Source organism: Helianthus annuus, chromosome 6 (assembly GCF_002127325.2).
Source record: "Helianthus annuus cultivar XRQ/B chromosome 6, HanXRQr2.0-SUNRISE, whole genome shotgun sequence".
In the NCBI taxonomy this organism is placed as follows: Eukaryota; Viridiplantae; Streptophyta; class Magnoliopsida; order Asterales; family Asteraceae; genus Helianthus; species Helianthus annuus.
The window spans coordinates 78,221,872-78,237,241 of NC_035438.2; the positions used below are offsets into that span (position 1 = coordinate 78,221,872).

The 15,370-nt window shown below is 40.2% G+C and overlaps 1 protein-coding gene across 1 annotated transcript; it reads right to left on the reverse strand.

Annotated features, from left to right (window-relative positions):
• Nucleotides 1–13,201: 13,201 nt before the first annotated feature.
• On the reverse strand, nucleotides 13,202–14,075 carry LOC110944938 (protein SRC2 homolog). Its single transcript, XM_035974660.1, has one exon. The coding sequence runs from the start codon at nucleotides 14,073–14,075 to the stop codon at nucleotides 13,209–13,211; it is 867 nt and encodes a 288-aa protein (XP_035830553.1). The 3' UTR covers nucleotides 13,202–13,208.
• Between the last annotated feature and the right edge of the window lie 1,295 nt (nucleotides 14,076–15,370).

A 15,370-nucleotide genomic window follows, 5' to 3' on the forward strand; every position in this document is an offset into this window, starting at 1 on the left:
TTGCACCAGAAAGAAATACCATTATCCAGGAAGAGGTAGAAAGATTGCTACGAGCAGGTATGATTAGAGAAGTAAAATATCCAAGATGGCTGGCCAATGTGGTTGTTGTTCAAAAGAAAAACGGAAAGTGGAGGGTATGTGTCGATTTCACTGATTTAAATAAGGCATGTCCCAAAGATCCTTTCCCATTACCCCACATTGACTCCATGGTGGATGCAACGGCGGGTCATGAACTGTTAACCTTTATGGATGCTTCATCTGGATTCCAACAAATTCAGATGGAACCATCTGACCAAGAGGATACGGCTTTTATGACCCCAACCGGTTTATATTGTTATATTGCTATGCCGTTTGGGTTAAGGAATGCAGGTGCAACATATCAAAGACTGGTGAATATGATGTTCAAGGATCAGATTGGAAAGACTATGGAAGTATACATAGATGATATGGTGGTGAAATCCATAAAAGCTGAGGATCACCTAAGAGACTTGGAGGAAGCATTTGATATCCTTGACAGATATAACATGAAGCTTAATCCTTCAAAATGTCACTTTGGTGTAAAGGCAGGTAAATTCTTAGGATATATGGTAACCAAGAGGGGCATTGAAGCAAGTCCGGAACAAATCAAAGCATTGGTGAATATCAAATCTCCTGCCAACGCTAAAGATGTGCAAAGGCTAACAGGCAGGATAGCAGCTTTAAACAGATTTATATCTAAATCCTCGGAAAAGTGTAAAGAATTCTATGATATCCTAAGAAAAAACAAGAAATTCGAATGGACTGAGAAGCATGAGAGTGCTTTACAAGCCCTCAAAGAATACCTGTCCTCAGCTCCAGCGTTGATAAAACCAGAAAAAGGAGATGTGTTATCCTTATATCTTGCGGTATCCTCAAAAGCAGTAAGTGCAGTCCTTGTTAAGGATCATGAAGGTACACAATATCCTGTCTATTATGTAAGTAAGAGTTTACTTGATGCTGAATCCAGGTATTCACACCTTGAAAAACTTATTCTTGCACTAATTATGGCATCTACTAAACTAAGACATTATTTTGAAACCCATGTTATTGTTGTTAGAACTAATTTTCCAATTAAGAATGTCCTCAGGAAACCAGAGATGTCCGGAAGGATGGCTAAGTGGGCAGTAAAGCTTAGTGCCCATGATATAAGATATGAGCCTATAACAGCCATCAAATCTCAAGCATTAGCAGACTTTGTGGCTGATTTCAGTAGTGATTTACAAAAGGAAGCCGAATTGGAAGTCCAGCAGCTGGATGAAACCAAGGATCCTTGGATACTACATACTGATGGATCCTCAAATGTTAAAGGCACGGGGCTTGGTATACTACTAAAATCGCCACAGGGGGACATAATACCCCACTCCATAGCTTGTGAGTTCCAAGCCACTAATAATGAGGCTGAATATGAAGCCTTGATTGCTGGTTTGCAAATTGCTAAGCATATGGGGATCAGGTATCTTGAGGTATACGTGGATTCATTGTTAATCACTAATCACTTTAATGGATCCTATGCTGTTAAAGGTGAAAAACTAACCAGATATTTAGAGATAGTCAAAGAATTGGCACTCTCCTTTGTTTTCTTTAGTTTGACACAGGTACCAAGGGAAGAAAATACAGAAGCTGATGCATTGGCCAATCTAGGATCATCTTTGAAGATCCCAGAGGATATAAGTATCCCCATCATCCATATCCTGGCTCCTGCTATTGAAAATCAGGTGGCCATGGAAATAGAAGAGGATTCTGCAATGATCCCTAGTGAGGATACTCGATCTTGTTCAGGATCATGGATCTCACCAATCATGAGATACTTACAACACGGAGAGATTCCTATGGGAGAAAACCCTAGGGCTTTCAGAATTAAGGTATCTCAATTCACAATCTTAAATAATATGCTGTATAAGCGATCTCTTGCAGGACCATATTTAAGATGTATCGAGGATCCTGAAGTTCAAGAAGTTTTAAAAGACTTCCATGAAGGAGATTGTGGAAACCACACTGGGGCAGGGCATTGTTCTCAAGGATCTTAAGGACAGGATACTACTGGCCAACTATGAAAAAGGATGCTGTGGAGTATGCTAAGAAGTGTGATCCTTGTCAAAGACACAACAATATCCTTCATCAGCCGGCTGAATTTCTACATCCTATACCATCCTTTTGGCCATTTATGAGATGGGGGATGGATATAGTTGGCAAGCTCCCTAAGGCACCTGGTGGAAAAGTGTTCATGCTTGCTATGACTGACTACTTCTCCTAGTGGATAGAGGCTGAAGCTTTTGCCCAAGTCAGAGAAAAAGAAGTTATATCCTTTATTAAGAGAAATATTATAACTAGATTTGACATTCCTTCTGAAATTATATGTGATAATGGTTCCCAATTTATTGGGAGCAGAACTACTAACTTTTGTGACAGCTGGGGGATTAAGATGATAACATCAACACCAGTCCACCCACAAGCCAATGGACAAGCAGAATCATCCAACAAGATCATCATCAACAATCTGAAGAAGAAACTTGGATCCAAGAAAGGGAAATGGGCAGAAGAATTACCTTATGTGCTTTGGGCTGATAGGACAACCCCCAAGAATGCTACTGGTCAAACACCATTCTCTTTGGTATTTGGGGCAGAATCAGTGATCCCAACAGAAATGGTGGTTCCAACTGCTAGAACAAGTACCCGTGATCCTGAGGAGAATGATGCAAACCTGGCTCAAGACTTGGATACTATTGAGGAAATCAGGGATCTGGCTAGGATAAGGATGGCTAGCTACCAACAAAGAATGGCTGGTGCTTACAACAAAAATGTCAGGATAAGGAAATTCCAAGTTGGGGATATGGTATTGAGAAAAGCATTCCAAAATACCACCAATTCTGCTGATGGGAAATTGGCACCAAAATGGGAAGGCCCTTATTTGATTGAAGCCGAAGCAGGAAAGGGGGCATATAGATTGCTAACCATGGAAGGTAATTTGTTACCAAGAGCCTGGAATGTTGTCCACTTGAAGAAATATTTCATGTGAGCAGGATCCTCCTGGCACATATGATCCTTACATTAGAAGTATCTTTGAAGGATCCCTGAGGTGTCAATGATCCTTACCCTGGTAATGTCCTAATCTTGAACTATTTCATTTTCTTATTATTTAAGGATAAGGATCATGTATCCTTCATCCTTCTCTCACAAGATTTTGAGTTCTGATAGTCCAGGTATCCTTAGCGTATTATTCATAATCCGCAGAAGCAACTCAGATCCTTGGGTTCAACCCCAGTTGTTTGGGCTTGTCCCCAGTTATCCTTGGGCTTGTCCCCAGTTTCGCCTGTAGCGCACGATGATCCTGGCATAGTTCAAGTCTTTGGGACCAGTACTCGCTTTAGGGGCTGATAATTCCATCGTACTGGCTATACCTAGGATCCTACGTATAATGGTAGACGTACCATACATCCGTTCCTAAGGTTTCTAACGTTTTCACGTTAGCTAAGGTTTTGGCATTATCATGTCACTAAGTTTGGATAGTCGCCAGTAAGGGCCATACTCCAGTTCACCTATGATCCTTGGGCTTGTCCCCAGTTATCCTTTGGGCTTGTCCCCAGTTATCCTTTGGGCTTGTCCCCAGTTATCCTTTGGGCTTGTCCCCAGTTATCCTTTGAATTGTTGGGCTTGTCCCCAGTTACTAACTTGTCTTTTATATTGGCTCAGTTCCAAGTTATATTCTATTTTCAGGATTTCGAAGTTAAACAACTAAGGATCTTCAATCCTTGTTATCTACTAAGGCTTTTCTTATGTTTACCCTGGTTACAGTATTAACGGTAAGGATCCTAACTTGGATCCTCAGGTATGATCCTTAACTATTTTTAATTTCATTCATTATTCATTTGAATAACCCTTATACCTTGACAACTGAACCTATGATCCTTAAAATGAACTACTTTTTGGAAGTTTTCGACTATAGGATACTTGATCCTGGATCATATCCTAAATTTCTTAAACATAATTTGATTAACTTTTCTTACTCAGACAAGTATAAAATCAAAACAACTGAAAGTTTAAAAGATATACAAGGATAACATCATAGGATAAGTCAAAAGTTAAAAGTTTTATTCATTCACAAAATATTTAACCCTTTAAAGTTGTCAAAATTGCCAACCCACGTTTCTACCAGCAAAACGTGGCCCGTCCACATGGGTTGGCAAAGGGTGTCCATTGTTCATGCGGTCATAGCAGTGCAGGGAATAAAGGTCGGCAGGATAACAAGTGGCTTCATCCCCCAAACAGAGGATCCCTCCACCACCTATTATCCTACCTATTGTTCAAAGGATCCACGATCCCTACCCTAAAAACTATTGTTCAAAGTACAAACCATCAAACTATTCAAACAAACAACCACCAAACAAAAAAATTGGGCTCCGGCTAAGTCTCGAAATTTCCATCATCGCCCAATCCTGCAGCTCAATCCTTTGCTGCACCATCACCACCAGCTCCGCTTGCCTCACCACCTTGGTCCTTGCCTCCACCCTCAAGCATCGGGATCTCCTCATCCTCCTCATCATCCTCCAGCTCAGCCAGCCTAGCCTTCCAGCCTTCAACATCCCAGGTGCTCTTATCAAAAGCAGGATCCTGGGCTTCCATGGCCATTTGCAGCTGGATCTTGTACATAGCTATGGCGGCAGAGACCTTGGCATCCTGAGTGATCTCGTGCTTCTCATAGTCAAAGTTGATTAGCATCTTGGCAGCATCATTCTTGGTGGCCTGGAGCTCCTTCTGAAGATCGGCTATCTTGAGATCCTTCAACACCCCAACCTGTTGAAGGTCAGCAATCTGGCGATCCTGATCCTCAACATGGCCAACATATGTCTCTACCTCAGCAAATTTCTACAAGGAAGACAAGGAATGATGTCAGAAACCAAGTGATCCTTAGACTAGCAGGATACACAAGCAGGACAGTGATCCTTACCTCGTTGATGTAATCCAGACACTGTTGGCGGAGCAGGGGCAGACCTTGCAAATCCTCAGCTTCAGAGGCCTTTCTCTTCTTGCTTCCTTTTCCCCTGATAGGTGCTTTAGGGGCCGAAGCAGTTGGGCTAGCAGCAGGGGTCTTCTTCTTAGAGGATTTGACGTTAGTAAGATCAGTGATGCCGAACTTTGAGGAAGATTTGGTGGATTTTCCAGCGCCTGCACAACCAAAACAAGATAAGTATCTTAATTTTATTTGACTCTCATTGTATAAATACTCCTTATATAAGGATACTTACTTGACATTGTGACAGAAGCAGAGGATACTTCCTAAGAATCCTGGGTGGTAATCTTGAAAGTTCTGACTTCAGGATCAAGCTTCTTAAAGGCCAGGAGTCTCTCTTTTGCAGCAGGAGTCAACTTCAGATGTGAAACGGAGATAGCTGCACAACAAGAAAACAACAGAACATCAGTGATCCTTATACTAAAGGACAAGTTCTACGGTGATCCTTCCTAGGATCCTCTATCCTACCATGGGTAACCCACTTCTTGGGCAAATCCTCCCCATCAGGGATGGTATCTCTCCTTACAAAAAAGAACCGCCGCTTCCAATTAGTATCATTCTTGGTAGCCTTGAAGATCGGATGCTCCTCCCCGGGTCTACGTTTAAACAGATAACGATGGGAACCAAAGGTGGTCAGATCGTATAGCTCACCCAACTCGGCCATACCTAAGTCAATCCCCTCTTGCTCGATGATCCTCTCAAGGGTAAACAAAACCCTCCAGATCATCGGCATGGCCTGGATGTAAGATATGCCGGTCAAGGAGAAGAAGGCTTGGGTGAAGGCTGGAAAGGGATACGTATAACCTATGGAAAACGGGATCACAGGAAAGGCAACCCATGAATCGGAGGTGTGGTCACTCAGGGCAGAAGGATCATAAGCTTTGAACACCGTATTTGCAGGAAAACAGCACCGAATCCTGTCAATCTGAGGATCAGCAAAAATACAGCGTTCTTTAGCAGAGTTTGTGATGATCCCTTGGCTCTTAAAGGGGCTTTCTTTCTGCTGATCCTTGGCAGGAGAATTCCGGAGCAACATTTTGAACGAAATAGACACAAGAAGAAAAACAGAGCAATCGAGAGAGAAGATGAAGGGAATAGCTGTTCAATCCTCTGGTTGCGGTTATAAAGGGAGAAGTTCTTGATTTTAAATGCAAACGATCCTATCCCTATCTCTATTTATAATCATGATTTGTGCAGGGCTGTCACCTCCGTGACGTCAGGGTTGCAACGGATAGTTCGTTCACAACGGCTATATATCCGTTGAGTTAGTTACAGATAAGATCAGCAAAATATAACTCGTTAATATTACATAATTACTCCTTATATTTTGGGGGCAATTGTTAGGGCAGGATTTTAATGACCTATGATCCTTACATGATATCCTAACAAGTGATCCTTGTTTCTTTGGCAGATAGTGATCCTCAGAAGAGCTTCAGGATAAGGATCATGGATCATCCTAAGGATCCTCATACTAACGATTGTTCTCTTTATATTTAATGTTGTTTTGCAGGAATTACGAGTTGAACCTGGTCTTGGCAACGTTATTAAGGAATCTTTCACGCTAATTTCGCACATGCATAACCAGAAATAGACGTTGTGGAGAATATGGAAACTTAGCACAAATTACGGGCGTTTAGTTAGGCTAAATTTACTTCTGTTTCTAAAGGGGTAACGAGCTAGTAGTTAGGTGACTTACCTAAATTCAACCACACACACTTATATAAAGGGCACTCTCAAGCATTCGGAGGACACAACACATTTCTTACACACTCTAGCATACTACACCATAGTGATCCTTGTACCTAGCTCGTTACCATCCAAAGTTGTAAACATTGTTTATTATATTGAAGTTTGGTGATCGGTAGTTTCCATCACCCGAGGTTTTTTATGCCGGAGATCATTCATTGATCAAGGGCTTTTTCCTCGTATAAATCCTTGTGTCACTTGTGCAATTTACATTTAAGTGATCCTTTACTTTATCCATCACTACAAGCATCATTCCCCGTTAACAAAGAGTTTGGTTGCATTATCCTTGTGTGATTTTTGACCAAAACAGTCACTGCATGCAAACAAAAAGTATAAGTCAGAAAAATGGGTTATTTACAGGTTATCTAAGGATCCTATATCCTACCCATCAAGATCCACTTCTTAGGTAAACAATCCCCGTTAGGGATTGAATCCTTTCTCACAAAGAAGAACTGATTCTTCCCTGTGAAATCATTTTGGGTGGTTTTGAGGATCGATAAAGGTTGATGGGGTTTAGATTTGAACAAGAAGCGACTGGAGTCGTGGGTAACCAAGGAATAAAGATACGGAAGCTCCAATAAGACAAACTCAAGGTCTTCAGTTTTGAGGATCTCTTCGATGGTGAAGAGGGTCCTACACAACATTGGCATGGCCTGACTGTAGCTGATACCAGTTAGTGTGAAGAATCCTTGAGTAAGGTGTGGAAAAGGGTAAGAATAACCTTGGATAAAATGAAGAGCTGGAAAGCAAAACCACACCGGTGCAATCGCATCACTATGAGCCGATGGGTCAAAGGGCCGGAAAACAGTCTCCGACGGGAAACACCAAGCAAGGTTCTCTATCTCAGGGTCAGTGAATTTGCATATCTTTGATGAGGGATTCATCAAGAGATTTTGGCTTTTAAGTGTGTTATCCTTATCTGGACTGGTACCAAGAGAGGATCTAGTGCCTATTTTCGCTATTTTGAGAAAGAAGGTATGAATAATTGGGAGAAGAAAATAGAGAGAAGAGAGAGAGAGAGAGAGAGAGAATAATACCTGATTATGATCTCTGGAATGAAGATATACGAATGGATCTTCTGATCTTTAAAGAAATTGAAAGGTTTATCTCTACCCTAAATATCACAATGATGGTTGTAGCTGATCAAGTCCCATTCGTTAGAAGTGTAACGACTAGTTGGGCTGTGCAACGGCTAGTTCGATTATAATGGAAATATGACAGCTATGATTTTTTTTATCACAACCGCCATATTGGGGGCAATTGTTAGGGGCTAAATTTTAGTTATACTGGATCCCATATTCTGAGGCATCGTCTGGATAAGTTATCCTTAGCGGTTAGTACAGGGACTCAGAGGATCAAGGATCCTTATTATTTCTTATAGTTTATAACAATTGTTCTCGATGTTTTCTTATGTTCATATGCATGATGGCGACGTGGTGGACTGAGTCTAAGCTGGAATCTCGCTGGGAATTCGTTATGGAAGCTGCATGTGCTTATTCCACAACGGTCATGGGAGTGAACACGGACTAGCATAATTTTTGGATATCTTGTTATCTTTAATTTTAAAGGGGTTGATCAAGTGTTAATAGGCATAACCACACTTTTGCATACACACATTACGAGCAGGAAATCTACAAATACTATTGTACCACACTTGATCAACATCCAAAGTTATAACCATTTTCATTGTTCAATATAGTGGTGGTTGATAGTTTTCACCACCCGAGGTTTTTATGCCGGCGATCTACTACTGATCAAGGGCTTTTCCTCGTATAAATCTTTGTGTATTAGTTTTATTAATCGTTCATCATTCATTTTGTTCATACAAGCACTCTACCTCACAAAAAACTTGGTTACATTATCCTTAAATAGATTTTTGACCAAAACACCATTAAAACGAAATAATAGTGAAAAATAATAGTTTTGTGGTAAATATGTAAAAACAAAAAAGTTTCATGTAGCTATGATGATGATATCTAATATATACTAGTGAGATACCCCGCGCTATGCAGCGGGAATTCAATATGTATTAGTTCGGTTCTTTACATTACTAGCACTCGTTATAACAAGTTATAACAACTGAAAGAGAAATTCCCAAAAATTAAAATCTTGATGTGACCAAAAAGATATTGACACGTATTTTACATTGATCGAAAACCATAATAAATGATATGATCAAATACTGGTTTTAACAACACCAATATCGGTAAGATGTTGCACGTTTGGAATTGGTTCATCATGGTTGTGGCACTCGCATAAATTAAGATACCAAAAAAATACACTATTTTGAATACAATTTTTACCGAAATGCCTAGCAAACAAATTACACAAAGTCGTGTGTTCAGATTCTTTTAAAAAGTTAACGAATAGAAACTATTAAGAAAGCCAAATTAAATAATATATAAATTAGACTAAAGACCTATATTACAAATACTGGTATTGGTACCAATCGATATCAAAATATTATAATTTTTAAATTACGTAATTTTTAGTTAGTTTTAAATTAATACTAAGCTAATGAAAATTTCAAATATACTTAATTGAAAATAGATTTATTTATATGTAAGGTTTAATTATAAAATAAACATGGTTGAAGTAAAAAGTAAAAAAAAAAGAAAAAAAATATTATTTGATAATGAATTATTAAATTCTAGTGTTAAAATTCTAAAAACAAAATCTTCAATGTAGGTGATATGAGGTGTTTTAATATATTTTATAAATATAATAGGCATTTTGAGTTAGTTATGTTTAAAAATAATTTGGTATGGCATTAAAGGCATAAGAACCATATTTAATTCTTGTGATTTGACCAGAGAATCAAATCAGTAGATTATGATATGGTGTTAATGGAAAAGAGACATGCTTGTGGCATATTTGCACATATATTTGTTTATTGGCATACTTAAAAGGTGTTTTTTGCTCTATATGCACACCCTGCAATATCGAGCTGTGGCCAAAGCATGACGTTTTGGTCCGGTCAACCAGACAAAGACTAACGGGTGTCTGTTGACCGGACCAAAACGCCGAGCATTGGCTGTGTTTTGGTCCTGTCAACCAAACAAAAGACTGACACCCGGTCTGGTTGACAGGACCAAAACGCGGCCAAAGCTCGGCATTTTGGTCCCGTCAACAGATCCGTCAGACACCCGTCAGTCTTTGTCTGGTTGACCGGACCAAAACGTCACGCTTTGGCCACAGCTCGACACTGTAGGGTACGCACATAGGACAAAAAACATCTTTTGGGGTTGGCTATCTACACACTTGATGTGTAGATAGTTTGAGCCTTAAATAATAATAAAATATCATACCATTCTATGATAGTAGTATAGATCTTAAAGTCTTATTTGTATCCTAGAACATTAACATACCGTAATTTAAATAATAATAAATTTTTTTTTATGTTAAGAATTCTGAAAATATTTCACCAACTTTCTTTAAATATCTTATTATTAAAAAGTAAAACACAATGCATGAACATCTCTGATTCCTTGCGAAAGAAATACAAAAATAAAGAAGGTTGAATGTTCTAATCATAGTCGTAACCGAGGTCATCCTCAACCTTCTCGGCAATATCCTCCGCAATTTTATCTTCCACATAATCAACCCCCTCTGCTATCGCTAACCCTCCCAACAACCCTGCCGCCGCTCCACCGCCAGTCCGGTCCCTATCCCAAACTTACTTTTCTTCTTCTCCTCATACCCACCGTATGACGGTTGAGCACCACCATACGGTGGTCCAGATGGTGGACCACCATATGACGGTGCTCCACCATACGGTGGTACAGATTGAGGACCACCATACGACGGTGCTCCACCATAAGAAAGTTGCCCATATTGCGACACGTAATGTGGTTGTGGTGCGGTATATGGGTAGCCTGATGGTAGAGCCGCGTACGGATAATTCCCACCTTACGGTTGAGGAGCATTATACTGTTGCGGTGCGACAGTATAAGGAGGTGGATAGTAAGGTTCCGGCGCAGGATAGCGGGTTTCCTAAAAAGATAATTTCACCTCTAACCTCCCGTGTGGATGCCCGGACGGACGCTTTAGTTCTAAGCTCTCACTAAACATGTTTCCCATTCTGACCTCATCTAAACAACATCGATTAGCTTAAGCTTGGCTGAGCCGATTAACGGCTTGGTGTCAGCCGCAACGTTAGCGTGCACGATGTCGATATAGAGAGTTGAATCCTCGATCGGATCGTTGAAGGGGATGGTGAGTTTTTCATCCCAGACTGGCGACTCATCGCCCACCTCGTCGACATATGTTGTGCGCTTGTTTTTTGGGTCGACCTATACGACGGCGTATGGGTTGAGAGAGCCGTGGCACCAGTGATGTTCTTTAGGTTTCTGGCGGAGGAGATGGTGATCTCTAGTTCGTAACGCGCCGACATGATTCACCTTGTGGAGGAGGGTTGGGTGGGTGTTTTGAGGTTGTTAGGGTGGTGAATGGATGGAATAAATACTTAGGTTTGGAATGTTTAAGAAGGTTCTCGAAGGTAACGCCAGTAGTGAATTTAGCTGGCCAATTTATTTACCGTTTTGCCCTTGTGGTTGTAATGGCAAAATGACAATCTACCGATTTGCCTATAGACCATATGTAATGGTAATAGAATGCCCATGGTCATTATGCGTTATATGGTGTTCCAGTCAGTAATGAGGCATTATAAGTCGTTTTTTCTAAAATGGGTGTAGTGGTGATGCGTTCATTGTGCTGCATTATGTTAAAAAGGGGTGTAAAGAATTAAATAAATAAAAAAAACCATTAAAAAGGTGATTGGTCAAAGAAAATAAGGTTACCTAATGATTGGCCAACAATCAGACGTTTAATTTTGCACGCCCCAACCAAATTTTTGATTAAAGACACATAGGGGGGGTGTACGGGTGTTTTAAGGCGTTTATGGTTGTGATGAAAAATGTGAATGCACCAATTTCCCGAACTAGAATTGATTACTTGTGTTGCATTAAAGAGGGATTACATAACTCACATTAATTATACACGCTCTAGGTTTTTTTTGTTTGATTGATTTTGGTTTTATTAGACCAGACACGGTATGGAGGCCGGCTTAGGCCCGGCGTGGCCTGGCGCCGGTCCCCCACACCCCCCCCCCCCACCCGGGCCCAGCATGTGAAAACCGGCTCCCACGAGACGATTGTGACGGGGCCTTGAAATTCAAAAAAATAGCCGTTCAACGGCTATAACATTTAATAAAGAAAATTATCCTCTTTTCTATAAAACCATCTCATTTTATACCATTTTTCACCATTTTCTCCCCACTTTCAACCCAAAACACTCTCATTTTTATACAATACTTTTATAAAAAAATTATATTCTCATCCACAATGGCATCTAATTCTTGGTGGTCCTCGTCTTCTTCGGAGGAAGATGAGATGTTGAAGTAAAAAGTAAAAAAAGAAAAAAAAAATATTATTTGATAATGAATTATTAAATTCTAGTGTTAAAATTCTAAAAACAAAATCTTCAATGTAGGTGATATGAGGTGTTTTAATATATTTTATAATTATAATAGGCATTTTGAGTTAGTTATGTTTAAAAATAATTTGGTATGGCATTAAAGGCATAAGAACCATATTTAATTCTTGTGATTTGACAAGAGAATCAAATTAGTAGAATATGATATGGTGTTAATGAAAAAGAGACATGCTTGTGGTATGTGAGGGCTTTTGGGAAAGTGAGTTTCCTCTAGAAAGGTGATGGTTCAAGTCACCAACCTCATCTACTTTTAAATAAGGGTGTACCTATTTGCACACATATTTGTTTATTGGCATACTTAAAAGGTGTGTTTTGTTCTATATGCACACCCTGCAATATCGAGCTGTGGCCAAAGCATGACGTTTTGGTCCGGTCAACCAGACAAATACAAACGGGTGTCTGACGGATCTGTTGACCGGACCAAAATGCCGAGCTTTGGCTACGTTTTGGTCCTGTCAACCAAACAAAAGACTGACACCCGGTCTGGTTGTCAGGACCAAAACGCGGCCAAAGCTCGGCGTTTTGGTCCGGTCAACAGATCCGTCAGACACCCGTCAGTCTTTGTCTTTGTCTGGTTGACCGGACCAAAACGTCACGCTTTGGCCACAGCTCCACACTGACACTGTAGGGTATGCACATAGGACAAAAAACATCTTTTTGGGTTGGCTATCTACATACTTGATGTGTAGATAGTTTGAGCCTTAAATAATAATAAAATATCATACCATTCTATGATAGTAGTATAGATCTTAAAGTCTTATTTGTATCCTAGAACATTAACATACCGTAATTTAAATAATAATAAAAAAAAATTTATGTTAATAATTCTTAAAATATTTCACCAACTTTCTTTAAATATCTTATTATTAAAAAGTAAAACACATTGCATGAACATCTCTGATTCCTTGCGAAAGAAATACAAAAATAAAGAAGGTTGAATGTTCTAATCATAGTCGTAACCGAGGTCATCCTCAACCTTCTCGGCAATATCCTCCGCAATTTTATCTTCCACATAATCAACCCCCTCTGCTATCGCTAACCCTCCCAACAACCCTGCCGCCGCTCCTACCGCCAGTCCGGTCCCTATCCCAAACTTACTTTTCTTCTTCTCCTCATACCCACCGTATGACGGTTGAGCACCACCATACGGTGGTCCAGATGGTGGACCACCATATGACGGTGCTCCACCATATGGTGGTACAGATTGAGGACCACCATACGACGGTGCTCCACCATAAGCAAGTTGCCCATATTGCGGCACGTAATGTGGTTGTGGTGCGGCATATGGGTAGCCTGATGGTGGAGCCGCGTACGGATAATTCCCACCGTACGGTTGAGGAGCATTATACTGTTGCGGTGCGACAGTATAAGGAGGTGGATAGTAAGGTTCCGGCGCAGGATAGCGGGTTTCCTTAACAGATACTTTCACCTCTAACCTCCCGTGCGGACGCCCGGACGGACGCTTTAGTTCTAAGCTTTCACTAAACATGTTCCCCATTCCGACCTCATCAACAACATCGATGAGCTTAAGCTTGGCTGAGCCGATCAACGGCTTGGTGTCAGCCGCAGCGTTAGCGTGCACGATGTCGATATAGAGAGTTGAATCCTCGATCGGATCGTTGAAGGGGATGGTGAGTTTTTCATCCCAGACTGGCGACTCATCGCCCACCTCGTCGACATGTGTTGTGGGCTTGTTTTTTGGGTCGACCCATACGACGGCGTATGGGTTGAGAGAGCCGTGGCGCCAGTTGATGTTTTTTAGGTTTTTGGCAGAGGAGATGGTGATCTCTAGTTCGTAACGCGCCGACATGATTCACCTTGTGGAGGAGGGTTGGGTGGGTGTTTTGAGGTTGTTAGGGTGGTGAATGGATGGAATAAATACTTAGCTTTGGATTGTTTAAGAAGGTTCTCGAAGGTAACGCCAGTAGTGAACTTAGCTGGCCAATTTATTTACCGTTTTGCCCTTGTGGTTGTAATGGCAAAATGAAAATCTACTGATTTGCCTTTAGACCGTATGTAATGGTAATAGAATGGCCATGGTCATTATGCGTTATATGGTGTTCCAGTCAGTAATGAGGCATTATAAGTCGTTTTTCTAGAATGGGTATAGTGGTGATGAGTTCATTGTGGTGCATTATGTTAAAAAGGGGTGTAAAGAATTATATAAATAAAAAAACCATTAAAAAGGTGATTGGTCAAAGAAAATAAGGTTACCTAATGATTGGCCAACAATCAGACGTTTAATTTTGCACGCCCCAACCAATTTTTTGATTAAAGACACAGAGGGGGGGGGGGGGTGTACGGGTGTTTTAAGGCGTTTATGGTTGTGATGAAAAATGTGAATGCACCAATTTCCCGAACTAGAATTGATTACTTGTGTTGCATTAAAGAGGGATTACATAACTCACATTAATTATACACGCTCTAGGTTTTTTTTGTTTGATTGATTTTGGTTTTATTAGACTAGACGGTATGGAGGTCGGCTTAGGCCCGGCGTGGCCTGGCGCCGGTCCCCCACACCCCCCCCCCCGGCCCAGCATGTGAAAACCGGCTCCCACGAGACGATTGTGACGGGTCTTGAAATTCAAAAAAATAGCCGTTCAACGACTATAACATTTAATAAAGAAAATTATCCCCTTTTCTATAAAACCATCTCATTTTATACCATTTTTCACCATTTTCTCCCCACTTTCAATCCAAAACCCTCTCATTTTTATACCATTCTTTTATAAAAAAAATTATCTTCTCATCCACAATGGCATCTAATTCTTGGTGGTCCACGTCTTCTTCGGAGGAAGATGAGATGTTGAAGTAAAAAGTAAAAAAAGAAAAAAATAATATTTGATAATGAATTATTAAATTCTAGAGTTTAAATTCTAAAAACAAAATCTTCAATGTAGGTGATATGAGGTGTTTTAATATATTTTATAATTATAATAGGCATTTTGAGTTAGTTATGTTTAAAAATAATTTGGTATGGCATTAAAGGCATAAGAACCATATTTAATTCTTGTGAGTTGACAAGAGAATCAAAATAGTAGAATATGATATGGTGTTAATGAAAAAGAGACATGCTTGTGGTATGTGAGGGCTTTTGGGAAAGTG